General features: G+C 57.9%; 1 protein-coding gene across 3 annotated transcripts in view; it reads right to left on the bottom strand.

The window, feature by feature from the left end:
• Positions 1-1,542: 1,542 nt before the first annotated feature.
• TOM1 (target of myb1 membrane trafficking protein) overlaps positions 1,543-27,909 on the bottom strand; it is a 44,964-nt gene continuing 18,597 nt past the window's right edge. The window contains exons 2-16 of one of the 3 annotated variants that reach the window (XM_067697878.1): positions 23,949-24,033; positions 20,803-20,881; positions 19,684-19,833; positions 19,259-19,393; positions 19,004-19,153; positions 16,607-16,723; positions 13,712-13,845; positions 12,029-12,062; positions 11,528-11,621; positions 10,671-10,791; positions 6,701-6,776; positions 4,284-4,322; positions 2,867-2,926; positions 1,917-1,956; positions 1,543-1,837 (exon numbers count right to left, since the gene is read on the bottom strand). In XM_067697878.1, the coding sequence (XP_067553979.1) occupies positions 1,683-1,837; positions 1,917-1,956; positions 2,867-2,926; positions 4,284-4,322; positions 6,701-6,776; positions 10,671-10,791; positions 11,528-11,621; positions 12,029-12,062; positions 13,712-13,845; positions 16,607-16,723; positions 19,004-19,153; positions 19,259-19,393; positions 19,684-19,833; positions 20,803-20,881; positions 23,949-24,033 (1,469 nt within the window). In that variant the 3' untranslated portion in view covers positions 1,543-1,682. Of the gene's footprint in view, positions 1,838-1,916; positions 1,957-2,866; positions 2,927-3,839; positions 3,858-4,283; positions 4,323-6,700; positions 6,777-10,670; positions 10,792-11,527; positions 11,622-12,028; positions 12,063-13,711; positions 13,846-16,606; positions 16,724-19,003; positions 19,154-19,258; positions 19,394-19,683; positions 19,834-20,802; positions 20,882-23,948; positions 24,034-27,909 lie in introns of those variants that run through there. The other 2 variants (XM_067697879.1, XM_067697880.1) reach the window with 2 other exon arrangements.

Raw genomic sequence — 27,909 nt, 5'->3', positions numbered from 1 at the left:
GTACAGCCCACCCGCTCGCTGCTGATGGGAGCTGGGGGCTGCTCAGAGACCCAGGTGAGCCCCACTCCAGCTGCCCAGGTCCCCTGGACCCAGGCATTCAGACTTCTGCTGACCTTCATGGGCTGACCTTTCAGGCAGATCAACTGTTCCAGCCCCCTTCCCTCCCACCACCGAGTGCTGGGCCAGGAGGCACCAGTGTGCCTCAAGCAGTGACTCCTGGACAGCCTGGTGTGAAGATCCCAGACCAGAAAAGGTGGTACCCCGAGACCTGGGGTGGCTGAACTGCCATGGAGATAAGAACCGACACCCGCGCCTGATCTGTGTGCCCAGGCAGCCACGCTGAGCCTCAGTGCTGTCATCTGCAAAATGGGGACGACGCACTAATGCGTGAGGAAGTGCCCAGCACCTGGTAAACAGCTGCACCTGGGGTGGCTCACATGACCCACTGAGTCACAGACTCAGTCTCTGTAAAACAAGATGCAACTCGGCTCCACCACGGGCTGTCGAGACGATTCCACGAGCCCACGTATAGCCTGGTACAGCGCCTGGCACCTAGGCCTCAGACGGGATGGCCGTATCCTCCCTGCAGGCTCCCTGCCCCACCATCCCCACACCTGCTCCGTCGCTGTGATCACAGTGCTACTGCTGCTGGGCAGGAGCCGGCCTGAGTGCGGACGGCAGTGTGAGGCGCTGAGGATGCAGACGCGTCACTCGTGGAGAGCAACGGGGCCACTTGGCAGGCCACGCGTGGCTGGAGCCTGTGCTGGTGTGAGCTGCGGCGGGGTGCCCAGGCCTGCGGCTGCACTTGCCTCGCCTGCAGATGCCCATCTCACGGGTGGCCCCCAGCCCAGCCCAGCCCAAAGGAGTCCCTGCCTCTGGCGAGGCCAAGAAGTCACCTCCTCCTGGAGACTGAACACTGCTAGCAGGATGCTTTTCTACCTTTAATTGGGGATACAAAAGGCACCTCTCCCAGGACAAGAGGATCAACCAACAGGTGCGGAGGCCTAGTGCCTGGTGGAGCCCTGCGTGGGAGGCACAGAGGAAGGCCGGAGGGCGAGGAAGTGGAGGTCGTGGGGGCCACAGGTGCCCCAGGCATCCCTGGAAGCCTCCCCTGGCGGCCTGGGCCTGGCGAGGTCTCCCCCCACCATGTGCAGCTTCACATCTGGACAGCGTGCGCTCAGCAGAGGGCCACACGCCCTGCCCTCGACAGCTGGCCAAAGCCTTCGGGCTCCAAGGCAGGGCCTGCGGAATGGACCTGAGGCTGCGACAGAAACTTCTGCTGTCTCCAGCCCACGGCCAGGCCTCAACTGTCAGTGTGGGCTCGGAAGAGGGCTCCTCTGGGCATGGGTCCAGGGAGGGGCAAGGGGGACTCACGCTGGGGCAACCAAGCAGCCGGCCTTGTCTGTCCCGGGACCTCCGGGTTCTCAGCCAAGTCGCAGTGGTCAGCTGGGGTGGGAGGGGAGGCAGGGGCGTCCAGGGTTCCGAAGTGCAACTGACCTGTTCCCCCAATTCATCCGGCTGCCCCCCACACCCCCAGGCAGCGCGGCCCCAACCTCAAGGGGGAGAGAAGGGCATACGTAACAAGCCCCCCCAAAGCAGCCATAACACTGAAGGAGAGACAGGTCCCCGCGCGGGGTGTGGGAGCAGCGGGGGCTCGGGCTGCAGGGTGCCAGACCCCACACTCATAAGGCAAACAGCACGTCGTCATCCTTCTCCTGGGTCTTCTTTCGAGGGGCACTGCCAGGCGGGGGACCCGGGGGCCCCTCGGCGGAGGGGCTGGAGACGTTGGGCAAACGGTCGGCCACTTTGGCTCGTTCTTCCAGGAACTTGTCAAATTCTGGAGGAACGAGAGGGAGGCTGCGGGTGGGCTCGGAGGCTGGAGCGGGGCAGGGGTGGGCAGGGCCAAGGTCTACTACCTTCACTGGTGACGCCCTTGGGCTCCTCCGCATGGTTCCCCTGAGAAAGCAGAAGGTGAGGTTAGCTGCGGCACTGCGGAGCGGGCTGGGGCGCAGGCTGCTGACCCCGAGGGGTCCAGACCTCGGCCCCACCCCTTCCTGAGCCCCAGGCCTTGGCCCGAGCCCCTGGACTTCTCTGAGCCTCGCTTTTCTGCTTGGCGGCACTCACAGGGTTGTCGGGAAGCTATAAAAGAGGAGTACTTGCAGAGGGCCAGGCGCAGGGGAGGGTGCCCGGTGGGCCCCTGACAATCGCTAGTCCCTTCCTTCCAGTGTCTAGAGGGGTGGGCAGACTCGCCCCATGGTGGAAAGGCTGACACCCAAGCCTGAGGCCACACATGCTCACGCTGGGGGCTGGGGAGCGGATAAGCCTTCACCCACCAGATGAAACGGATGGACCTTCTCCTGACCTCGGGCAGAAACATGGTCTTGGCCACTTGCAGAAGGCGGCCTCTGGGCCTGGAAGTGCCCAGGCCCTTGATCCTTGGTGCCAAGAATTGGGGGGGCGGCTCTGGAGACTGCCACTCACAGGGGGCAGTGGGGCTCTGGAGACTGCCGCCCCCCACCGCGGGTGTGGCACCCCTCGCAGCTGTCTATCGGCCTCCCGACCTGCACGAGGGGGCTGCCGAGCTCAGTGCTCCCATGGTCCCGGCTGCCCTCGGCCCACCTGTCCTGCTCACAGTGGGACCTCGATCGGCAGCAGGCTCAGGGGAGGGAAGGCCCCAGAGGCTGCGAGGGGTGCGCGGCCGGGCCCTCCTCTAAAGGGAAGAGCCGGGGGAGCGGCAGGGGAGGGGACACCAGCCCCGCTAATGCCCTCTCCTCACTGGTCGCTCATCCTGACCCCGCCCCCTGTCACCTCCTCATGAGACAACAGGAGCCCCGGGTCAGGTGGGCGAGGAGGGGGCCGGACTTACCACGTCCGTGGACAGCCACTGCTCGATGTCTTCCATGAGGCAGGCCTGGGTGATGGGGATCTGGAGGGAAGGGCAGCGGGTGAGGGCAGTGCGCCTCGCCGGTCTGGGGCCCACTGGCCGCGGCCTGGGGCAGCTGCCCACCCCTGGGACTCCTCCCTCATGCGGTGGGGCCAGTTGGACCTGCCCTGCGCTCCTGTCCCCGGCAGTCCCTCCAGGATGGCTCCTGCCCAGCTGCCTGGGACCCCAAGTTCTGCCTGCTGTGCCAGGCTGTGGGCAAGGGGGAGGCGGGGCCAGCAGGCTGAGCAGGGGATGGGGAAGGGCTCCTGACAGCTGGAGCAGGGCCACGAGGAGAGAACGGACCCCCGGCTCCTACAGGCCAAGGGTGTGGGCTTGGTGCGCAAGCCCAGGGCCGGGACCAAGCACAGGTGCTCAGGGGCATCTGACACAAGAATATTCACAGCCCAGGGAGCGGCCAGCCAGCAAGGCTGAGGCAGGGGGCACGACTGCAGGCTGTCCCCCTACACCTCCGCAGACTCAGCGTTCGTGGTGGAAGGGGGCAGAGGTGGGCCGGGACAGAGGGAGGGGCCAAGACCACCAGACGAGGCCAGGCCGGTGCATCCCAAGGGGCTGCGGCTGTGGCTCCACCACACAGGCTCCTGCACAGAGGCGGGGGGCTGAGGGCTGGACTGGGGCAGGGCTGGGGCCTGGGGGCTTCCCACGTGAAATGCATCTACAGCGGGAGAATCCAGCTGGAGGTTAGGGGCACAGACTCTGGGATCAGAGAGACCAGACGCTGGCCGGACCCCTGCGACTCGGCACAGGTTACTCAGCTTCTCTGACCCTCACTTCGCTCATCGTTAGAGAGGATGACAGTACCTACCGTCCAGGTCCAGATCGCTGTGAGGATTAAACGAGACGAGGGAGCTAAAGAGCTCAGCACAGCGCCCGGCACAGCGTAGGTGCTCGGGGAAACGCGCTTACCACTCAGCTACTTTGGGAAACAGGGAGAGCGAGTCTTTCTCCAACCAAAGCCAGGTCAGTCCCCAAGCCCCGTCCTCAGCACCGAGGGCCCCAGGGGGCAGCAGGAGAACCCAGAGAAGAGGCAGGAGCTGACATCCCAGCAGCAGCAGCAGTGACTTCTCTGGGCTGCCCGCCTCAGCCCCCTCTGCAGGCACTCGGCCCAAGCCCAGGAGAGCCCCGGTCGCCTCCCGGCTGCCACAGGGGCTGCTCGGGCCTTGCTTCCAAGGCAGCACCGAGGGGCCGTGGAAGCAAGAGCAGAGGGAGCCGGACCATGCTGGGTGGGCACCGGCAGGCCCTTGGCTGCCCACCCTGTTCTCCCCTGGTTCTGATGGACAGCACCGCCTGGGGGGGCCCCCTGCGAGTGTGCCCGGCCCCTCCTCTCCGTGCCTGGTCTCACCATCCAGTCACTGAGGCTCTTCTCACTGCCGCCTCCCATCTGGGTGAGAGAGGGTCACGCTGAGGGTGGCGGGAAGGCCAGGGCCAGGGCCACCGGTGCACTGGGGGCCTCCTCCAGCAGGGGCCTGCTACCGCCTCAGGAGCCTCTGTGCGCGCATGTGCGTGCGCACGCACCCATGCTTGTGCTGGGCTGGTGGGCGGTAAAAGGGGACAGCAAGCAGCAGAGGGCGTCTCCCTGTGGGGACTCCGGAGTCCTGGACGGGCAGGGCAAAGCTTCTCCCCTACTCTTCACCCCAAGGGTCCCTGGAGGTGGGGAGCTGAGCAATCCTGGGATGGTGGAGTAGGCAGCCATTAGCCCCTCACTGGTTCTCAGGGGATTCTGATGGGCACCCAGGGTTAGGAGCATTGCTCTACCTGGTCCCCTCATGTTTACTGATGGGCAAAGAGGAGATCCCTAGGGCCCCAGAGCAGACCGACAGTGGAGGAAGCCTCGGGTCCTGGCTCCCAGCCCATCACCCTGTGACTGCCTTCCCCGCCTGGACAGACCCAGCCTGGGGACTGTCACATGCCATCCAGCATCCCCACCTCCCAGGACTCACTAACCCCGGGGGGCAGCCACTGGCTGCCCACAGAGTCGGCACTTGATTCCATTCTGTACATTGCTGCCTGGGATCATGTTCTGACAACCGAGAGGGAGAAAGCCTTACCCCCCAGCCAGACGTAAGCACCTCGGAGCAGATGTTTATGACCTGGTTTTAAGGAAGTCACACTCTGATTTGGTGGAAGTCACTTAAATCTCCCAAGTCGTCAGAGATGAACGAGCAGAACTTAGCCAGCGCCTGCTTTTCTGCAGGCAGTGGTGTGTGCGTGTTTCTGCCCCGTGGCCGCCTGCCAGGTGGGGCAGCAGTCAGGAGACCTGCATCTACTGCTCCTCATGCCCTTGCATTGCCGTTGCTGTGTGCCCCTGGGCAAGTGACACCCGTCCTGGGCTGCAGCGGTCAGCACAGCCGGGCTATTCGGTCAGCCTCCGCCCATGGGAGGCAGGTGGCGTGGGAGGGAAGGGCTTCCCGAGTGTCCTGATTCATATGGAGTCCCGGAGCCAGAAAGATGGCCCCTGGGAAAGGAAGGCTGAGCGGCAGGGGAGCACCTCTGCGCTTTAGAGCTCCACAGGCCGTCTGGGGTTCTTGTTACCAGCACTGGCTTCCAAGCTGGACAGACCAACAGCTGTGAGATCATGGGCAAATGACCTCAATTCTAAGCCGTGGTGTTCTCCTCTGTGACTGGGAAAAACCACACTGCAGTGATGTAAAGGTTAAAAGCTTCACTGCGTGCCGGGCACTGTGCTAAGGATGTGACATCTGTGGTCTCACTTAACCCCCCTCTGTAATTAACCCCTCATCTGTAAAAGGGGATACCTTAAGGGTTTGTGTGATGACTCACTCAGTAAGCTGGGGTCGCAGAGTGCTTAGCACAGGGCACAGGTTCAACAAATGACTGCTTACGAAGAAAAATGGCGGGAGGCTCTGAGACCGGGGCGTGAACACGCTCTGCGTGGCAGCAGGTCCACAGCGCACAGGAGGCATCTGAGTCCTTGCTGGTCCCACCTCCACAGTGTTCCAGGTCTTGCCCTGTCTGACTTGGGAATGACTCCCAGGATGCTGGGGACGCCTCTGGGGAGTTGCTGGGGATCCCTCCTGCACCCCCTGCCCCGTGCCCCACTCCAGAAGACTGGGCAGCTTCCACGGCCTCCTGACCGCTCTCCCAGCTTCCAGGCTGGGTCCTTCCAAAATGGAAGCCAGATGAACGTTCCCCTCTGCTCAAGACTGCTCAGGGCTCCCACCTCACGTGGCATAAACCCAGTCCTCCCAGTCGGGCTCCGAGCACCCAGTCCCACCTCAGCCTCTGAAGCCCTACGCTGTCACCAACCCTCTCCTCTGCCACGCTGTTCACTGCCCCTGCATCTCCAGCTCCCAGGTCCTGCACTTTCTAACCACCTCCCAAGGAGCTACTCAGCCCACTTACTGGGACAGAGATTCTCTCTTCCCTACAGGCACCCAGAAACAAATTCAAAGGTGCGAGAACTGTACTTGGAGCCCTTGCGAAGGGGAGGGGTCGCCCACAGCGCCTGCTCGGTGTGGGCACGTGGCTGTCACTCCACACAGTCCAAGAGTTAAATGCAACAAAAATGGCGCCCTTGGATGCCGCCCTGTGGTCTTAGGGTCTGTTCTCCCGTCCAGCTCTGTCCACACTCCTGCAGATAACAGGTCTCTGGAGGGGCAGTGAGGCCGAATACTGACTCAGCTCCCATCTGCCCTCTCAGGCTGCCTATTATAAACCACCGTGGGCATCGCTGGGCAAGCATCCCCCGGGCCTCCTTCTGGACGGGCCCCAGGGTGGCGGCAGGGCCCCTCTGCTTACCGCTCCGGTGCTCTGCTGCCGGGCATCCAGGGCTCCAGCCAGGCCATCTGTTGCTTGAGGGGCTTCGTATTTTACCCTGAAACACAGAGGCCACCGTGGCCATTACGTGCCGCCCTTGCCTTACCAAGCATGCCAGCTGACGTGAGGACACAGGCGGCTGAGTGGGGATGAGCTGGACTCACAACCCGTGTGGACTTGGGACGTGCCTGGGCAGGGGCGGCTCAGACCTCAGGAAGTGTGCCAACTCTGCAGGCCTGCCTGAGGAGGGTAGGAAGGGTCTCATTTCCTGCCTTTGGGAACCGGGATCAGAGGTGTGACCCGCATGACAGGCAGAGCAAGGCTGGAGAGGGGAGGGAAGGTGTTGGGGGCCAAAGACCAAGACCACCAACCTCCTGTGACCAGATCTGGATGAGAAATATCGTCACTGACCCCACAGCCATAGAGAATTTGCATCTAGACCCTTTTCCGAGCTGCTCCCATTCCATAATTTCAGAAATTGTGGTTCTGTGCAAGGCTGCATTTGAATGGGGGAATCCCATTCTGCAGCTGAAAACAAACGTGCAGACTACGGGTGAGGGTTCTGAATGTCCTCTGGGGGAGTCCGGCCGGTGGGTACTGGGAGGAAATTGGAGCTGATACCACAGCTTCCGGGCAGAGGAGGACGGGGAAGGAGATGCCTGTGGTGTCTGAGGTGAGGTTCCAGGGGGGCGAGAGAATAAACCAGATGTGGGACTGGGTGCTAGCGAGGGGGCTGGGTGTCTCTCTGACCGCTACAGAGGGGACGTCCAGGGGAGGCTTTGGGGACTCAGCTCCGGCACTGGGAAAGAGCAGGTATCCTCGACCTGAGCTGCTGGCGGAGAGGAGGTGAGACCGGGTCAGTCATTGAGGCACAGACGAGGGCACGGAATTCTAGCCTCAACGGGAAAGCCGGTACGGATAGAGATGAGGGCTCTTCTTCCAGGTGGGGCGGGGTGGGGAGCATCTCACCCTCTGCTGGAGCCAGGGCTGGTCCAGCTCGAGGCTTCAGGAGCCGAGACCATAGCACGTGTGACTCTCGTAACGCCAACCTGCCCTCCTGGGGACTGGGTAGACTGGCACTTAAACAGGCCTCTTGAGGAAAAGCCCCGAATTCTCAGGCGGCCTCTCTGAAGAGCAGCCGCCCGCTACTCCCACAGGACCTGGAGGCAGCCGGGAGAGCGCGCTCATCAGAGCTCACCGCCCCCCACCCCCCAACGACTGGCGCCCATGCACGTGGGCTGCGGCCAAGCTGAAGGCCGGGCGGCGGGCGGGGCGCCCAGCCCTTCTGGAGGGCAGCTTAGCACTCCTGGCTAATCGGGGCAACAGGAGCTGGCGAGGAGGAGGAGATGCCAAAGCCTGAGCAGCGCATCCTGACCCGGGGAGGCCCGCTGACTCTGGGGTGGAAGTGGCCGTGCACCTAAGATACAGTGGGTGCGCTTGGGGAAAGGCAGGGATGAGGCATGTCCAGCCCCAGGAATGTACAGAACACGACGATGCCCTTCATTCAAAAGAACCATGTGTTCCTTCCTGATTACTCCCCACCATCTCGGCTTTTCCGTCTCTCTCCTGCTCTCATACAGCCCCCAAGGCCAAAGCCTGGTCATCCCTGGGGGCTGTGCCTGCAGTGGTGGGGCCCACACGACGCACACAGGACTGCCGGCCCTGTGCCCGGCGCAGGAGGGAGGAGGGCCACCCCTCAGGTGGTCTCGGTGAGGCTGAGGGGCAGAGGCTGGACCCGGGGACACTTGGGGTGACACTTGTCAGTGCCTGAAGAAGACACAGCGGCACTGGGGAGCAAGTGAGCATGGAAGACGTTGAGAAAGAGAGCACCCTTGGGCTCCCCTGGTGGCGCAGCAGTTAAGAATCCGCCTGCCAATCAGGGGACACAGGTTCGAGCCCTGGTCCGGGAAGATCCCACATGCCACAGAGCGACTAAGTCCGCGAGCCACAACTACTGAGCCTGAGTACCACAACTACTGAAGGCCACGTGCCTAGAGCCCGTGCTCCGCAACAAGAGAAACCACCGCAATGAGAAGCCTGGGCACCGCAACGAAGAGTAGACCCCACTCGCCACTTAGCCTGCATGCAGCAACAAAGACCCAACGCAGCCAAAAATAAAAATAAACAAATTTATTAAAAAAAAAAAGAGAGCACCCTTGCTTCTGGCCAAACCTGGCTAAGGCGACCCTAACTCTGCTCACCCAGATGTCCCCATGGCTCTACTTGGCATTCTGAGTGGAAGAGCCTGGTCAGCTGGTGAGGCCGTGACTGTGCCAGCTGTGGTCGGCACAGGCCAGAGGGAGGCATGGGGCAGACACTCGGTGGGCAGAAGAGGTCTTGGAGGGTTCAAGAGTCCCAGGGTACAGGGCAAGGTGGGGAGTCCAAAGGCCAGCCAGGTGACCAGGGCTAGAAGACCCAGCTGATGCATCAGAGAGGGACGGCCAGGGAGGCTGGCAAAGCAAAGAGGAGGCTCGGGCACACTCCCATCCCGCAGGGCGCTTTCTGCTGGGGTGGAAACCCCTCCCCAGGGAGGGCCTGCAGGAGGACCCACGACCTGAGACGGTACTTGCTGCCCTCTCAGTACGTCTTCCCTGGCCCCGGCGTCAAACATTCTCCCCTGTCTCTGACCCTTTGCACGTACTGTTCCATGGCCTGAAGTGGCCACCTTGACCTCCCCACTGCGTGGTCCAGTCCTGAGTGCCCTCTGCAGAGCTGCACGCACCTCCTCCGAGTCCACAGTGCTGGGTCCGCCCCTCCAGGACGGCACCCGGCCCTGCACAGCAGCGGTCCGCATGCAGGTCACTCCCCCCGTGAGACTGCGGGCCCCAGGGGGCAAGCTCGGGTGCGCTTTTCTCTGTTCTTCAGGACCCCGCTCCCCAGAGGAGTGACGGTGCAGCAGCAAACCTCAGCCGGGGTGGGGCTCTCGGGTAGGCTGCCTTCCAGGCTGCAAGTCCCACCAGACTCTAGCCTGCAGCAACACAGCAGCCTCAGTGTGCCCCTAACTCCAAGGTGACCGTGAGCCACTGGTCCTGGAGCACCTGCGCTTGGGAGTACAGGCTCTGCCCCAGCCTAGAGGTGCGGCTCACAGCGCAGGGCTGGTTAGGCTAGTGGGCAGCCTGTCAGGTTCCACCTGGATTGTCCAGGGTGGAGGGGGGATCCCTGGGCCCTCTGGAGGCCCATCAACAGTCCCCCAAGACACCAGAATGACCACTAGGGAGCTGGGGAGTCTGCTGGGAAGGTCCCTGAATCCAGAGCTTTCCTTGGCTGTACATCCTGGTTGCCCTGGGGTTATAAGCAAAGGGCTGGCAACAGCCTCAAGCACACTACTTCCAGCCTGCACGGAGCCGGTCCCGGGAAGCTGGCCCTGGTGGGCACTCGGCCGCGTGCCTCAGCTGCTGAAAGCCTCTCCCTGATGGCGATGGACAGTCCCAGAGAAGGACAGAAGCCCAGCTCCAGTGCAGAGCAGGCAGACTTGGGTGGGGTAGCAGGACTTCTCTGGCCGGTTACAGAACAGCAGAAATGACTGGACCAGCCCACGAGGGCTTGGTACACAGTCTACAGTGCAGTGGAGAGCTGGGCTGGGCTGGAGGCACTGTGTTTTGGAACGAGACGGCCCTGGGTTCCCAACCTAGTGCCTCCAAACATCAGCTGCCTGACCTGGGGCAAATGACCCAGCCCCTCAGTGTCTCGGTTTCCTCATCTGAGCGGATCATGTAGGATCCTGGCACCTAGCTGGTCATCAACCTACAGGCATCCCTCCCCCCATCCATCGCTGCCTGTAGGGCACAGGGTTCCCCGGGCCTCCCAGGATTGGCTCGGGGGAAAGAACTCTGCTATCCTGAGGGGGTGCAGGCAGGGGCTGGTGTGCCCACCAACAAACTGGGCTCAGGGACCTGGAGAGAGGCCCCCCCCGATAGGGGGCGACCCAAACTGCAGGGGCCCGGCCACTCACTCTTTGCGTTGGTCAGCCAGTGAGCTGCCCCGTGTCAGCGCAAACATGTCAAACTCATCTTCCAGGCGGCCAGAGGTCTCCAGAGACTGCAGGCCAGCCCTCACGCTGCTGGAGCCCAGGTCTGTGGGGACAAAGAGGCCACGTGAAGGGTCTGCCTGGCTGTCCTTGGACACTGAGCTGTGGCTGAGCTGCTCCCTGCCAGGCCCAGGTTGGTTCTGGAGAAGCAGCGTGGCCTGGAGTGGTGGTGGGGTCGGGGTGCGTACGGACGGAGCAGGCCACCTGCTGGCTGAGGGACCAGGGGCAAGTCACTTCCTCTCTCTCAATTACTTCCAAGGGCTTGGTGTGAAGCAGGCAGCCAATAACGCTCATCATGGTGACGACGGTGGTGATGGCTAACGCTTACCAGGAGTGCACTCTGGGCCTGGCCCTGGTCTAAGCCCGCTCTGTGCAGAAGCTTATCCAGGCCTCACGATGACCTGTGAGCAGGGCCCATTCCTGCCCGTTACAGAGGAGGAAAAGGGCCCAGGATGTCCAAGTGACGTGCCCAGGTTCACCAGATGATTCAGGCCAGGGGAAATTCACGGTGTTGATGGGAAATCACACAACAGTGGGATTTCTGAGATCTGAGGGGGCTCAGGAGTTGTGAGACTGCAAGGGAGGGTCCCCTGTGTTTTGTCCTGGCCGCTCAGCCTTGCAGAAAGATTCAGCACTGGACCCTGGCGAGGAGGGGTCTGGGCCAAGATTCTGCTGTTGGCACTCCAGCTGCAACTGTGTAATGGGACGGCACCCCCAGAGCTGCAGGGGTGTCCGCAGTATGTAACGTACCCTCAGCCCAGAAACCCGCACGCTGCACTTACTCATTCCCGCCAGCTGGGACGAGAGGCTGCTGGTGGCTGCAGGGTCAGGGCCCATGTCGATCAGGTCAGCGGCCACCTCGGCCTCGCTTGGGGCCTGGGGGCAGGGGAGAGGCCACCGTCATCCTCCCAACCTGACCTGCAGCCTCATTCCCTTCTGTCCTGAAGCACTGGCGCCTTCATTCTTTGCCTGAGGATCTGTCACCAGTAATACCCCCCCCACACACACACACCCGGTCCCTGCAGCAGTGATTGGGAGTCAGGGAGTCTTGCTCCCTCCCCTTGGCCTATCTAGCTCAGCTGGAGGCCTGGGAGGCTCAGAAGACCCTGGGGCATCAGCTGGCGGCAGAACCTTATCTACCCTAATGGCACAAGGACATAAAAACTGAGAAGGGGCCCCGCTGGAGATTCTGGCTAAGAAGGCACATCCCAACCAGGACACCTGGGGAGGGAAGTGGGCCCAGCCCTCCTTCTTCCCATTATCACGGAGAAGCAGCCTCTTACCTTGGCGGTCTGGCCTGTTCGGAAGCGTTCAAACCTACGAGACAGAAAAGACCTGAGTCAAAGAGAAGGACTGGGTGGCCCCTTAGCACAGCCAGGCCAGAGCTTTTCCCACTGCAGGTCTCAAAACCAACAGAGTGGGTCACAAACAGGGTGATGACACGGCCTGGTTTACCCTGGACAGATCCAGTTTATGCCTGCTGCCCCAGGGAAGTATTAGCAGGGCCTGTTTTTCACTTGCAAGTGTCCCAATTAGATTATCAATTATCTGGTCACCTTAGTCACCATTAGCATTAAATAAACAACAGGAACAGACTAAAGCAGAAAAGAATACGGGGGTGCGTGCACACAGCAAAGGTAAGTACTGGTTTTTGGAACTTGTTCGGTAACATACATTTGCGTGTGTGCGTGTGTGTGTGTGCGTGTGTGTCTCTAAAGCGGTGTAAGGAAGACACACTGCTTTATGGAGCCATTTAAAACCGCCCTAGACAGGTCAAGGGGCTGGTGGGCAGACTGAGGACTTCGGTCTGAGATCTGTTCCTGCCTGGCCCCGTCCCTCACTGTGTGACCTTGGGTAAATCACCTCACTTCTGAACTTCAGTCTCCTGTCTATCAATAAGCAGGTGACAGTGGAACCTGCCTCCCAGGTGTGAGGATCAAGCGAACCACCCAACAAACGTAAGGTCTGATGAATAGGCGTCAGAGGGGTCCCAGTCACCCCTAGATCGGGCCCTTGGGCCACCTCACGGCCCGCACGGCAAATGGCAGGGGCTCTTAGTCCCACCAGGTCAGCGAGCAGGAGAGGCCAGGCAGCCGTGGCCTGCCACGGCCCCGCCCCCTCACCTGATTCAGAATCACTCAGCAAGTGTTTGCTGATGGACAAAAACACGAAATGAACCAGTGGCTGGAGGCGGCTGGCATAACTGGTACCCTGTGCCAGACAGCCTGACCACCGAGTGCTTTATAGGCATAACCGCACGGGCCCTCAGTTATCTACAAGGAATCATGAGCTCCGTTTTACAGGTTCAGAGGAAGCGTGGGGGACATCATTTCTGCAGGCCCAGCACCTCTCCCTGCCTTTATAACAGCACCTAAGTGCTCCTCTGGGGAGCTGCTCCCCCCCTTTCCTGTGATCCCGGCGGGACTGTGGTCAAGGGGGCCTGTCCCCTCCCACACCTGCATCCCACAAGGACGCTGAGCCAATCAGAGTTTCTCGTGGGGAGCTGACTCTTGGACAGAATGGTACAAGGTGGGCAAGCGTTTGGAGCCCATGTATTCATGATGACACCCTGGGGTCATGGTCCAGGAGTTTCTGCCCCGGAGGCCCCTGAACTGCCCTGGCATCTGTCCTTCCTGCCCCACTGGGAGGCCTGACTTTTATTCTTCTTTGGATTCTGAAAGCTATCCATTCAATAAAGGCTGTTCTCCTAATGGCTTCTTTTTCTGCTTAAGTTAGAAAGCTTAAGCTGTGATCCTGGATGCAGGGACGCAGGCGGCAGGAAAGGAGGTGTGGGGTGAAGGGCGGGCGCTCCTGCCTACACTGGACGAAGACAGCTGAGGGCATGTGTGCTGGGCAGCTGACCTGGTGTTTGAGAGGGACCTGAGAAGTCAGAGGGTGTGAACAGGGGAGAAGGGAAGGAAGAAGGTGGGGCGGCTGGCCCGGGGCGGGGCAGACAGCGGGGCTACCGTTCGTGGCGCAGGAAGACGTTGTTGAGGTTGTCGTTGACGATGAGTAGCTCCTCCGTCAGCTGCTCATTGGCGACGCAGGGGATGAGCTCCAGGACCCGCTGCTGCATGGCTCGGCATGTCCGGTTGAGCTCCTGCCAGGGGAGGAAGTGAGACAACCACGGCTGCTGGACCCGGAGCGAGGCCGTCTCTTACTGGACACCTGGCCCTGGGCGCACCTTGGAGGCGGAGAGGTTTCCAGACTGGACTTCAGGTTGCACAGAACAGCTTTTGGGGTTCTACGGACGACCACTGGCATCTCATTTCTAAGTATTTAGCACACAGGAGACGACCAACATGGGGGCCGTGCTGTGGGTTTAACCTGGCTGTGGGGACCTCAGGGTGAAGCTCCTGCCCTCACCTCCGCATCGTGGAAAAATCAAGACTGTGAGGTGGCTGGTGGAACACCTGCCACTTCTCTGGGTGCACTGAGGTTTTTTGTGCCCAAGGCATGAAAAATAAACTGGATGATCCAACTATTATCCCAACTCTGAATGTCTGCCTCATTACTCTTTTTTTTTTTTTTTTTTTTTGCGGTATGCGGGCCTCTCACTGCTGTGGCCTCTCCCGTTGCGAAGCACAGCCTCCGGACGCGCAGGCTCAGCGGCCATGGCCCACGGGCCCAGCCGCTCCGCGGCATGTGGGATCTTCCGGACCGGGCACGAACCCGTATCCCCTGCATCGGCAGGCGGACTCTCAACAACTGCGCCACCAGGGAAGCCCTCTAATTTCTTTTTTAATGCTTTTTATTTTGGAATAATTTTAAATTTACAGAGAAGTTGCCAAGATAAGACAGCACAGCCTTCACCCAGCCTCTCCTTAGTTTGGCATTTGTCAAAACTATGACATTGATGTGGGTACAGTGCTGTTAACTAACTACAGACTTCATTCAGGTTTTACCAGTTTTTCCACTAACGTCCTTTTTTTCTCTGTTCCCACATTGCATTTAGTCACCACGTCGCCAAGTGACTTTTAATCAGTTAGTGTTATGTATTTAAACTTGTTTGGGAAAAAGAAAAAAAAATAGAAGCCGAAGCATTTACAGGCTTTTTATTTGTAGGACTGAGTGTTTCCGTCCTCAGGTGCCTGCCATCAGGTGGACAGGGGCCCGGGTCACGGTCCTGAGGTCCCAACAGATGGTCGGGCACTGCTGACTGTGGCCACGCGCCAGCACTTTTCTCCTGGCATCATGAAGACCACTGATTTTGGTTCTTTTCAGACTCTGCTGCCCCCGCCTCCCCCCAGGCCAAACCCTCTCCCGGGATTTCCTCTCTTGCCTGAGCTGGGGCAGGGCAGGCCCAGGGGACTTCCAACATCCTGCGGGCCTCCCCTCTCCTCCCCCCATGACCAAGCACACCGCAGCTTTGTCCCTACTTCCTTTCCTGCCCCTCTCAAGAGCAGAAGAGCAGCTGGTGGAGCCAGGGTCCTGGGTTCATACCCCAGCTCTGCTGCTGACCAGCCCTGTGACCCTGGGGGCATCCCATGACCTCTCTTTGCCTCAGTTTGCTGACCTGGGATGTGAGGATAACAAGAGTACCTACCTCATGGGGGGGAGGGGGAGGATTAAGTGAGTGAATGTATATCACGTGTCCACATCAGAGCCTGGCACACAGGACATGCTCAGTGTGCATGAGCTGTCCCTGTGTCACCCCTGCCTGCCAGCCAGCCTTCTGAGTCCCCAAAATCGCTCACACCCGCAAGGCCTTGGCTTGGGACACCCAAAATTAACTGCACTACAGCAATCCTGCCGCTTCCCAACTCACTCAAGCTTCTGTCATTTATTCTTTTTAAAAAAAAAAAAATTTTTATTTTTGGCTGTGTTGGGTCTTCATTGCTGCACGAGGGCTTTCTCTAGTTGCGGCGAGCGGGGCCTTTTTTGTTGCGGAGCACGGGCTCTAAGCACACGGGCTTCAGTAGTTGTGGCACTTGGGCTCTAGCGCACAGGCTCAGTAGTTGTGGCGCACAGGCCTAGCTGCTCCGCAGCATGTGGGATCTTCCTGGACCAGGGATTGAACCCGTGTCCCCTTCATTGGCAGGCAGACTCCTATCCGCTGCGCCACCAGGGAAGCCCTGTCATTTATTCTTCATATTCGTGTGTTCACTCAACTGTGAGACTCTGACTTCACTCCCCTCAACCCTGCCCCCTGCTCCCACCATAAGGTAAGGACCCCGGAGCAAGAACACTGTGTCAGCTTGGTCGGGCCCAGGGACAGAGAGATGAGCACAACCCAGCCTCGCTCTCCAGGAATGTGAGGCCCAGCAGGAATGACACAAAATGAGGTGATCATGCCAAGCCCTCTGTCCCCTCACAGGTTCAGGTTGACTCCTGGGTCTCGGGGGTCCCTAGTTTTCTTGGCGTGTCTAGGACTGACCTCTGTGGGGAGGGTGCCTTTCCCCACACACAACCCCCTCACTCAAGTGGGGCCCCAGCTGGGGGTGGCACCCTGGGGATATCACGTGACATACGGGAGCCCCAGCCTGCAGATCCCGGCTCAGGGCTGCCTGCTAAGTTTCATGTTCTGAAAGGTGGACACCTCACCTTCCAGCTTTTCCTCAAGACCACTGATGGGGAGCTATTTACAACCAGGCACAGGGAGGGTGTTTTACGTGCAAAGCCTTATTTAATACTCGGGTCAAACTTGTACCACAAAAGCAAACTTGCCGATGAGGAAACTGAGACAAGAGGGGCTATTCTGTTCAAACCACCAAGTGGTAGAGCCCCGAGTTCCAATCTGATGGAGCCCAAAGTCCCTGGCTTTACCATCTCCCACTGTGACCAAGGGGCTCAGAGTCCGCCATGGAAAGCACCGTGGCGGTGGCGGGGCCGGGAGGCCGAACCGGGCGACTGCTGCTCACCTGTAGCAGCTCCAGGTCTGCCGGCTCCGCCTGGGTGGGCACAAGCTCCGTCAGCATCTCCGACATCACCCTCACGTTCCCGCTCACCATCTCCAGCTCACTGCGCAGCTTCCCGATCTGGAACACACGGTTGGCCCCGCTGAGAGAGGCCGGGGTCTGGAGCCTCTGCCACTCCTGGGACACAGCCTGACACTAGCAGCCCGACCTGCCGGCACCCTCTCTAGGCTCCCGGGCCACAGCCCTGCGCCAAGAGGCCCATGGTAGGCTTGCCCTCACCCCCGCTGACCCCCTTACAGAGATGTTAGCAACTGTTACAAGGCGCCCAGTGCAGGGAGAGGCCAGGAGGAAAGAAGCTGAGGGCGGAGGCGGCCCTGAGTGTGGCTGGAGGGCTCTGGCATCTCCTGGGTGCTTGGCGCCTAACAAGGCCCTGGAGGGGGGGGGTTCCTCCCTCCTAGGAGGACCCGGTTCTGTCTTGCTCCTGGTCCGCTTTGGTGCCCCAGACTCTTCCGAGGATGAGACCCAGTGCCGCCCCCCACCCTGAGTATGAAGCTGAGACTGAGCACTCGTTAAAGGGACGTGAGCAGGTTTTCAACGATCAGAGGGGTCCCAGTCTTGGCTTGGGGAATAGCTGTAAATCGAGTCGCACAGTCTCTGTACTCAGGTGAGGTGGGGAAAGGCCCCTGCTGCGGCGTTTCCTGTCCTCATGGACAACGTGGACACTGTGAATGTCCAGGAAGGGACCAGTGTGGACGTTCCCAAACCTGATCTGGTTGATGAACCCTTTGATCATGGGCTACCTCACGGGTCTAGGATTGAGCAGCCTACGTTTTGGGGAACGCTGGTGCATCCTCAGTTGGCTGAACCAGCTGATTTCAGAATCAGTGTCACCATATAAATTCACGGCGCCTGCCTGTGAGGGCAGCCACCATTTTGATCACCTCTAAGGCCCAAGCACTTAATGTATGTTGCCACTTAACCTTGACCATAGTCTCATGAGGAAGGTATCACTGCCCAACCCTTACAGATGAAGAAGTGCAGACACAGGCCCACTACGGTTTGCCAGCAGCTTCCAGACCCGTAAAACGTTTGGTACATTTGGCCTGTTTAACAAACGCTCCTGGCAGAAGCAAGGGAAAAACAACTGATCCCAAACCCAGCATGTCCAGGTCAGATGGGACCTAATTACAGGGAGTCTGGGAGTTACATCAGTGCTGCCTGAAAGCCTTAACGTGTCCCAGGAGACAGAAGGGGACACTGAAATTAAACAGACTACTCGGTCTTGTTTAGCAAGAACCTTCTTCCACTGGACATAATCAGAGTCTGAATCCACACAGGTGCCAGACTTCAGGCAAATTGGTTAAAATTATAACCAGGTTAGATCAGTTTTGGATCCCAGGGTGATTTTACCAATTTTATGCACTTTTAATTATTGGGCCTGTTAGGAAAACTTTTCTAGTAATGTTATTTGTAACTCTGGGGGTTGATTTCTTAACTTGCTATAAGTACAGAGGTTTCTCTTTAAATAGGTTTGGGTATGAAAGGCTGTTGGTAAGTTTATTTGTTTGTTAAGACCAAACGATACCGTAGAAGTTTGTAAAACACCTCAAAAGTGGGCATCCCCAGTGTGCAGGCCTCGAGCAACCCCGCCATCCACGACTAAAATGACCGCGCACCCAGGAATGCCGGTCATGGCTGTGGATGTCCCTCGTAGGGCGGCGGCTAAGGCTGCCACAAACTGCTCGGGGCCAATGTGCAGGGCGTTGGCCTCACTGGCAGTGGGGAGAGGCCGAGGGACAGGCGGCCTGGTCTGAGGAAGGCAGTCTTGCAAAGCTACTCACGGGGCCCCAGAAAACGAGGCCCAGGCCCGGCCTCCAGGATCTTACACTATGACTCAAACCTTCTTCTTGGGGCTTGGTGGGAAGCATCATGGTGCCAGGCAAGGGTTTAAATTTTTTTCTATACAGATGTTTTAGAAACGTTTTTAGCAAGAACCTCCGTCCAAATGAAATCTTACGTGAGACCCTGAGCAAACCCCAGCAAGGAAGTGGAGCCGCTGCGGCCGAAGGGCTGCTTGCTGGGTGCTTCCTCTCCCTGGAGCTGCCCGCAGGGCTCCACGGAAGGCACAGTTTGGAGAAGGGCCCAGGTGCAGGACAGAGCCTGCCTGGAGTCAGATTTGCGCTTGAATCCCAGCTCTGTCTCTGCTGAACTGTGTGGCTCTGGGCAAGTGAACTGATCTCTCTGAGCCTCACCTCCCAACAGGAAGGATGACACATGCCCTGTGGGGCTGCCCTGAGGACTGGGCAGAGTAATTTCCACACTGACAGGGGCCTGCCCTGACTTGTGGGGAGGGGGAGGCCCACATCCTGACCTGTGTGGCTACGGCCCAGGCTTGTTTACCTGCTCAGCGGTTGGCGTTATGGGTGTGTCGCTGGGGAGTAGGGCCAAGGTGGGCAGCGGGGTGGTGTGCTGGCCGGAGTCCCCTTGATGACTGGCATCAGTGCCCACAGAAGAATTCTGTCCTGACGGTGTCTCTGAGTTGAACACGGTCTAGAAGGCAACAAGCTGAATCCGTGAGGCTGGCAGGTCGGGGCCACCAGGAAGCAGCACCTGCTCTGGGGGTGACTCCCGCTGCCCCTGCCCGCCGCTCCTCACCCTCTGGGGCGTGTGGATGGGGGACAGCATGTCCAGGTCGGTCATGGGGAACTCCAGGCCCTTCCTCCGCAGGTCCTCGTAGACAGCGACCACACCCGTCAAGTCGGGCGAGCTGCGGAACGCGTCAGCCCAGGACTGAGAGGGGACAAGGGGACACAGCCGGTAACCACTGCTCACCGGCTCCCCTGCGAGCCTGCTTGCCAGCCCCCAGGGAGCAGAAATTCCCTCCTGGACTCGCTGGTCCTTTGGTGGCATCACCTGGACAGCCCGCTCCACAGCAAGGCCCTCAGCCAGCAAGGCTCCCCCCGACCCCCCCTTAGAGGTCCCGTCGGCAGAGGAGCAAGACGGACCCAAGAGAACAGACGCGAGAGTAGCAGTGGTGGGGGCACCTTCCTCCCGTCCCGCCCGCGGCCGCCCGCGCTCACCTGGATGAGGGTGAGCACCTTGTCGTGCACGATGGTGGGCGGGTTGTTCTTGGGCAGGATGGTCTTCACCAGCACGCCCTCCACGAAGTCCTGGCTGGCCACCAGCACGTGGAAGCGGTGCCCGCAGTTCTTGACGCAGGTTTCCAGGACCTGGAGGCCGTGCGGTGCCCGTGAGCACCCAGCAGAGGAGCGGGAGCGCCCGGGTCCCCACCCTCACACCCCACCCATGTCCCAGTGGGGAGGCCCAGCAGAGGATGCAGCTCCCTGAAGTGAGACCCAGGACATGGAGGAGACGGGATCACACCAGATTCGGCAGCTGGCTGGCTGGGGTGGGGAGGGGACTTGGGCGGGCAGAGGGCCGCGCGCTGGCTGGAGCCCCTGGCTGAGTGGCTCTGGTGCCCACAGAACCCTGTCCCGAGGCCGTCTCTGAGCTGAACACAGTCTAGAGGGGAGGTGGCTCTCCAGGTGTAAACCAGAGAACTTTCAATCAAATGGCGACTTCGCGGCCTGCGACAAAGGCGCCCACCTTCCCTCCCCACTCCTGTCCCCGCTCCTGTCTCTCTATTCCCGGGCAGGAGCTGCCTCTGATCTTCAGCTGAGCAGATGGATCCAGATGTAAGTGCTGCCACGGGGGAGGCGGAGACAGAGAGCTCGCGCCCCCACTCCCCAGCCAAGCCCACCCTGACTGCCAGGCTGCCAACTCCTGCCTGTCCCGCCCTGCTGTGAGCAAGGACTGTCCTCAGCCTCTGGCCTTTGCTTTATGTTCGTTTTTCAGGGCCAATTAGGCCAAGTGCCAACTGGAACCCAACTTGGGTACTGCCCCCCAGAGGCCTGGGTGCACTGAGCTTCTGTGTCACCGGCAGGTCCTCTGCCCACGCGTCCCATGACGGGCCCTTGAGGGGTGTGGGCCTCAGTGTGTCTGCTCCCTGCACCGGTAGGTTAGAGGGAACTTTTCCAAATAGCCTCTCTTGCCACTCCTCGTTGGCCAGCCGTGTAGACAGGACAGTGCCTTGAAGGCTGACCACAGCCCTTGAAAGGGTAGCCCCAGGGGGGCTGGGAGTCCTGCTGGGCCCCCAGGGGACTGTGGTCCCGCTGTGGATGGAGGGACGGGGCACTCACCGTGAGAGCCAACATCACCTCGTGGAAGTTCTTATTCCCCACGATTCTCTTCTTCACTGCTCGGAAGGCATCTTTGGGGCTGGGAAGAAGGACAAGGGGAAGGACGGGCTGAGGAATGGAACCTCCTTACCCCACAGAGGAGGCTGCGCGCCTAAGGTCAGGAGGCACTGGGAGACGGAACGGCTCTTATTTACCCGTCTCCCTTGGTCCCGCCCTGTTTTGTGTGCCCAGGTTCTAATCACATCAGAATCTTCCTGTCCCACCAGAATCCTCAGTAGATGACGACTGCCTGGCAGGGATTCTCAGTGAGCAGTCTCTGGACACCCTGCACTAGAATCCCTTAGTGGGGAGGTGTGAGTGCTTGTTAAACATGCGGAACCCCAGACCCAACCCTAGACCCCCTGAAGCAAGCTCTCAGGGGATCTGCATGCCCACCGTGCCCCTGGGGCTTTATATGCAGTAGTGAAGGTTAAGCACCAATAAGCTGCAGGCACAGAGTTCTTGTGCCCCATCCTGGCCAGCTCCTCTGCTCACCCCTGTTTCCACCCAGGCCTTATCAGGCACCAGATGTGCCCACACCAGGCTGGGTGCTGGGACGCACTGGTGAATAAGACCCTCGGCCCTGCTTCAAGGATCACATGTTCCAGGGAGACCCACCCAAGGGAGGGAAGCAAGCAGGTTCCGAGGTAAGAGCGAGTGTGAGTGTGTGAGTGTGGGCGGGCGGGTGGGTGCCGGAGGTCAGGGAAGTCTTCTCCCAGGAGGTGGCGCCACAGCTGAGCGTGAAGGATGGGATGCAGCCAGCTGCGGGGAGCAGGGCACGCGGTTCGTGGAGGCAGGAGCCTGGACCAGGGCCCGGGCAGGCGGGCGGGGAGGAGATGAAAGGAGGCCGCTGAGCCTTGGAGGAAGGTGGAGGGAAGGGCTGGGGAGGCTGCGTGGTCATGGCAGGGAAGCCGGCGGCAGCCTGTTCTCCCCACCCCATCGGTAACTCCACTGACGCCCCAGGCCTGCCGCCTGCACCCTTGCCGCTCAGCCCTGTACAGGGGAAAGCCACGTTGCCCGGACTGTCCTGGCCTAGGAGTCTTCGTGGCCCCCCCAACTTCCACATCTACCGGGTAGAGCCCAGCTAAAATCCGCTTCGCCCGTGGCGCTTCCCCAGTCCTCCGTCTCCTGGGTGCACTGACCCTGGGACTGCCCGGCTAGAGAGGATGCTCCCTAGAGGCCAGGGGTGGCGTCCTCCTCCGACACTTTGCCTCCCCAGAGCCCAGCACGCTACAGGAGCTCAAGCAACACTTCTTAGGCCGGGGAGGGCCTGTCCTGCTGTCTGCTGGGCATCTGTCAGACTGTCAGTGCCAAAGCCATCACGGGCGAGTCGACAGAGTCGGGAACCCTGACATGACATGGGCCCCCCGACAGGAGTGAAGGCGGCAGGCAAGGCTTTCTGGAAGAGACTTGCGTGGGGGTGGCTGTGACGGAGATGACACGAGGGGTGAAGGGCCACGGCCCCTAACGGGGTGGGACCCTGCCCCTGAAGTGTGAGGGCGCTTTTCAACCCAATGCCCTGGGGCAGCCCCTCGCCCTCTGGGCTCCATCTCAGGGGAAGGTGGCTTCTGTTCCTGGCTTGGCCACTCCCCTGTGGCCACGTCAGCTCTCTTAAGGGACTTGTTTCCACTCCTTACAGACTGACCCAGAAGTTCTGGCCTGTGTGCCACTACTGTGGGCCTACCGTGTGTCTAGTACTCTGTCAGGAGCACAGCACAAAGTGGGTGGCACGGAGGCCACACACAACCCAAGGCGGGAGTGGACGAGAGACTAAAGCTTAGATGACAAGCTCTGTGAGGTCAAGGGTCACATCTGCCTGGCTCACTGCTGGGTCCCCTGGGCCTCGTGCAGAGCCTGGAACCCAGGAGGTGCTCAAATCAATAGCACCTGAACAAGTCTGACCCCAGTTCTGCCGACGTTTACAAGGGAGATGGGGACTTGCTTCTCCAAGGACACAGCAGTGACTTTCAGCCCCGACATTCAAGAAGAGGCTCAGTGAGGTTTTCTGCCTCAGTCTCCTTTCTTGGTGGCCCTGCCGCCCGCCCACCACTCTCACCCCCGACACTTATGAGTCCAGATGCAGGGGGGCGTGTCCCCTCCCAGCGCCTCGGCAAGCCCATGGCACACGGCTGGGGAGCTGGAAGGTTCTGGCAGCCCCCGTGCAGTCCTATTTGGCCTTGACCGTGTGCTGCAGACTCCCACAGCCTCCTCAGGCTCTGAGCTGGGTGCTCCCCGTCTGCTCCCTCCACACACAAAGCACCACGTGGTGAGAGGAACCCTCACAGGGCAAATGGACCATCCCAGTGAAAGACGGGGAGAGAACTGAGGCCTGCTCCAACTGCGGAGCCTGTTTTTCTGGAACAGAGGCCTCATCTGGCGCTTCTTGCTGGCTGTGGTCATCACACCCCTCCCAACCCTTCCCTGGTTTCTCCTGAGAAGGACAGTGACCCTGCATCCATCCCCTCGCTGCTCCCCTCAGGGCCTTGGGCAGATTGCTGGAAGGGTGGAAGAGCTCTTTTCTGAGACAAAGACCCAGAGAGGTAAAGTGATTTGCCCAAGGTCACACCGCTGGTCAGTGATGCCGGTCAGAGCCCAGGAGCCAGGACCACGGTGCTTGCCCCACACCACATCTCTGGCGGGGCTGCCTGACCCCAAGCAGGATGCCGGGACCCGAGCACCAGAAATGCTCGGCCAAGGCTAACCTTGACCAGCCTCTCGGTTCCACTGCACGTCTACTCCCCTCCCTGTGGCAGCAACCCTCCCTGCTGGCCTCAGAGCTTAAGGAAACGAAAGTCCGTTCTTGCTCACTGGGGAAGCTAGGGGTCCCTGCTGCACAGTCTAGCCTGCGGCATGCAGATGGGGCTTGGGGCTTCCTCCTAATTCTAAGAGCTGCCAGCTGGCCTTGTCCTAGGAAGATGCCTTCCAGGTGACGTCCTAGGAAGGGCCAGTCGACTGCACTGCTGCTGCTGGGTGGGCCGCACACCCCATATCTCTGGGCTTCTCATCCATTTGATGAGACAGTCAGACTAGATCGTGGTTCCGAAACGTTTAAGGCGCGCTGTTGTGGCCGCCCCGCCGGCGTCCCGCCTCTCCCCTGGGGTCCTCACCCTTCCTCGGTCTCATTGATGATGTCGCAGATCTCCATGTTGAGTGCCCAGTTCTCGCTCTGCAGGGAGCCATCTGTAGCTTTCTCTGAGGACAAGAAACCACAGGTCACACCAGCGTGTGGGGTTCCCAGACGGACAAACTCAGCGGGAGTGGGGAGGACAATGGGTGCTTTCCGGGCACCCGAGATGGGCCAGGCACCATATAAATGGTGTCACCTTCATTGCCCCATTTCGTCACTTAATTGTTAGAGTAGCCGTGCGAGGCCGGGGAGGGAGCCACGGCTGAGTCTACCAGATGGGTGAGCGGGACGGGGGTTCAGGGGGCCTGGCCTCAGAGTGCTTGTTTTTGACACGACAATATAGAGACAGGGTTTTGTTTTAGATTTTTGTAAAGAAATGTTCCCTCTTGACCCTTTTATTATCTTTTGACTTGGAAACCATTCACATGGTTCAAAATGGTTCAAAAGCTCCAAAGAGGCATCGAATGGAGAGTAAATCTACCGGCCTCCCCTGCCCCCAGCTCCCTCTTCCTGGAGGCCCCCAGTTTCCTCTCACATCTCCCAGAGATATTCTTTACCTCCAAAGCCAAGGACACAGGGTTTTAAATCCCGACTCTGTTACCAACAGGAGGCCTGGCCGTGGTCTTCCTCTACAAGCTAGCTTGTCTGTAGGTGGGTAGAAGCGCCCCAGGGTGTCTGATGATGCAAACCAGGCACATGCATGGTACTTGGTGCAAAACAGGTACTCAGTGGGTGGTGGGTCTTTTTTTATTTTTTTTCAATTGAGGTGAAAGTCACACAACATAAAATTAACCATTTTAAAGTGAACAGTTCAGTGGCATTTACTACATTCACAATGCTGTGCAACCATCCTGTCTATCTGGTTCTTGGGGTCAGGTCTCCAGGCCAGGAGCCACTACGAGATTCTCCAGGCCTGTCGAGGCCACAGTTGGTGGCCCTTTGCTGTAAGATCTGCTCAGTGTTGGGACCCGGCTGCCTTTCGTGTGCTCTAGTGTGAGAGGAGGTGGGCGAACAGTGAACACAGGAACAGAACATACTATAGGACGTTCAAAAACGTTCTTTAAAATCGAAGTGCTGGGGCTTCCCTGGTGGTGCAGTGTTAAGAATCCGTCTGCCAATGCAGGGGACACGGGTTCGAGCCCTGATCCGGGAAGATCCCACATGCCGCGGAGCAACTAAGCCTGTGCGCCAAAACTATTGAGCCTGTGCTCCACAGCCCGCAAGCCACAACTCCTGAAACCCGGGCGCCTTGTTGCTCTGCAACAAGAGAAGCCACTGCAATGAGAAGCCCGTGCACTGCAACGAAAAGTAGCCCCCGCTCACCGCAACTAGAAAAAGCCCGTGCACAGCAACAAGGACCCAACGCAGTCAAAAAAAAAAATCAAAAAAAAACCCCCGAAGTGCTGTCCTTGCGTTCACATCACCCACTTTCCCTGCCCTCTCCATCTTCTAGATTCCATCCTCATGCAGACCTGACTTTAAAACAAGTTCCAACTGGACACAAGATGGCGTACTAGGAGGATGCAGAATCCGTGTCTCCTTCCAACCAGGGCACTTACCAGGCACTGGTGAGGGACCACAGACACTTAAGGGGACGGGAGGAACCCCCAGTGACCGGCTTGCGGGATCTTGGTTCCCAGGCCAGAGGTTGGGCCTAAGCTCCTGTGGTGGGAGCTCCGAGTCCAAACCACTGGACTAACAGAGAACCTCAGACCCCAGGGAATATCAATCGGAGTGAGGCCTCCCAGAGGTCCTCATCTCAGCACCAAGACCCGGCTCTATCTAACTGCCTGCAAACTCCAGTGCTGGACGTCTCAGGCCAAACAACCAGTAAGACAGGAATACAGCACCACCCATCAAAAACAAAAAAAAGAAATGACAAAAAAATTTTTACAGAGGAAGGAGCAAGGTAAAAACCTACAAGACCAAATAAATGAAGATGAAATATGCAACCTACCTGAAAAAGAATTCACAATAATGACAGTAATAAGATGATCCAAAATCTTGGAAACAGAAGGGAGAAAATACAAGGAACGTTTAACAAGGATCAAGGAGAACTAAAGGGCAAACAAGCAGTGACGAACACCACAATTAGTGCAATTAAAAATACTCTAGAAGGAAGCAACGACAGGATAACTGAGGCAGAAGAACGGATAAGTGAGCTGGAAGGTAAAATGGTGGAAATAACTACTGCAGAGTGAATAAAGAAAAAAGAATGCAAAGAACTGAGGACAGTCTCAGAGGCCTCTGGGGCAAAACTAAACGCACCAGCATTCGAATTATAGGGGTTCCAGAAGAAGAAGAGAAAAAGAAAGGGCCTGAGAAAGTATTTGAAGAGATTATAGTGGAAAACTTCCCTAATATGGGAAAGGAAATTGTCAATCAAGTCCAGGAAGCGCCGAGAGTCCCATACAGGATAAATCCAAGGAGAAACACGCCAAGACACATATTAATCAAACTGTCAAAAATTAAATACAAAGAAAAAAATATTAAAAGCATCAAGGGAAAAACAACAAATAACATACAAGGGAATCCCCATAAGGTTAACAGCTGATCTTTCAGCAGAAACTCTGCAAGCCAGAAGGGAGTGGCAGGACATACTTAAAGTGATGAAAGGGAAAACCTACAACCAAGATTACTCTACCCAGCAAGGATCTCATTCAGATTCAATGGAGAAATTAAAACCTTTACAGACAAGTGAAAGCTAAGAGAATTCAGCACCACCAAACCAGCTCTACAACAAATGCTAAAGGAACTTCTCTAGGCAGGAAACACAGAGAAGGAAAAGACCTATAAAGACAAACCCAAAACAATTAAGAAAATGGTACTAGGAACATACATATCGATAATTACCTCAAACGTAAATGGATTAAATGCTCCAACCAAAACACACAGACTGGCTGAATGGATACAAAACAAGACCCATATATATGCTGTCTACAAGAGACCCACTTCAGACCTAGGGACACATACAGACTGAAAGTAAGGGGATGGAAAAAGATATTCCATGCAAATGGAAATCAAAAGAAAGCTGGAGCAGCAATTCTCATATCAGACAAAATAGACTTTAAAATAAAGACTATCACAAGAGACAAAGAAGGACACTGCATAATGATCAAGGGATCAATCGAAGAAGAAGATATAACAATTGTAAATATTTATGCACCCAACATAGGAGCACCTCAATATATAAGGCAAATGCTAACAGCCATAAAAGGGGAAATCAACAGGAACACAATAATAGTGGGGGACTTTAACACCTCACTTTCACGAATGGACAGATCATCCAAAATGAAGATAAATAAGGAAACACAAGCTTTAAATGATACATTAAACAAGACGGACTTAACTGATATTTATAGGACTTTCCATGCAAAACAACAGAATACACTTTCTTCTCATGTGCTCATGGAACATTCTCCAGGATAGATCATACCTTGGGTCACAAATCAAGCCTTGGTAAATTTAAAAAATTGAAATCCTATCAAGTACCTTTTCTGACCACAATGCTATGAGACTAGATATCAATTACAGGAAAAAAACTGTAAAAAATACAAACACATGGAGGCTAAATAATATGCTACTAAATAACCAATAGATCGCTGAAGAAATCAAAGAGGAAATCAAAAAATACTTAGAAACAAATGGCAATGAAAACATGATGACCTAAAACCTATGGGATGCAGCAAAATCAGTTCTAAGAGGGACATTTACAGCACTACAATCCTACCTCAAGAAACAAGAAACAACTCAAATAAACAACCTCACCTTACACCTAAAGCAATTAGAGAAAGAAGAACAAAAAAACCCCAAAGTTAGCAGAAGGAAAGAAATCATAAAGATCAGAGCAGAAATAAATGAAAACGAAATGAAGGAAACAATAGCAAAGATCAATAAAACTAAAAGCTGGTTCTTTGAGAAAATAAACAAAATTGATAAAC

The sequence above is a fragment of the Pseudorca crassidens genome, chromosome 11 (genome assembly GCF_039906515.1).
Source record: "Pseudorca crassidens isolate mPseCra1 chromosome 11, mPseCra1.hap1, whole genome shotgun sequence".
NCBI lineage: Eukaryota > Metazoa > Chordata > Mammalia > Artiodactyla > Delphinidae > Pseudorca > Pseudorca crassidens.
Note: the sequence above shows the minus strand (reverse complement) of the source record. Positions and strands in the feature narration are given on the sequence as shown.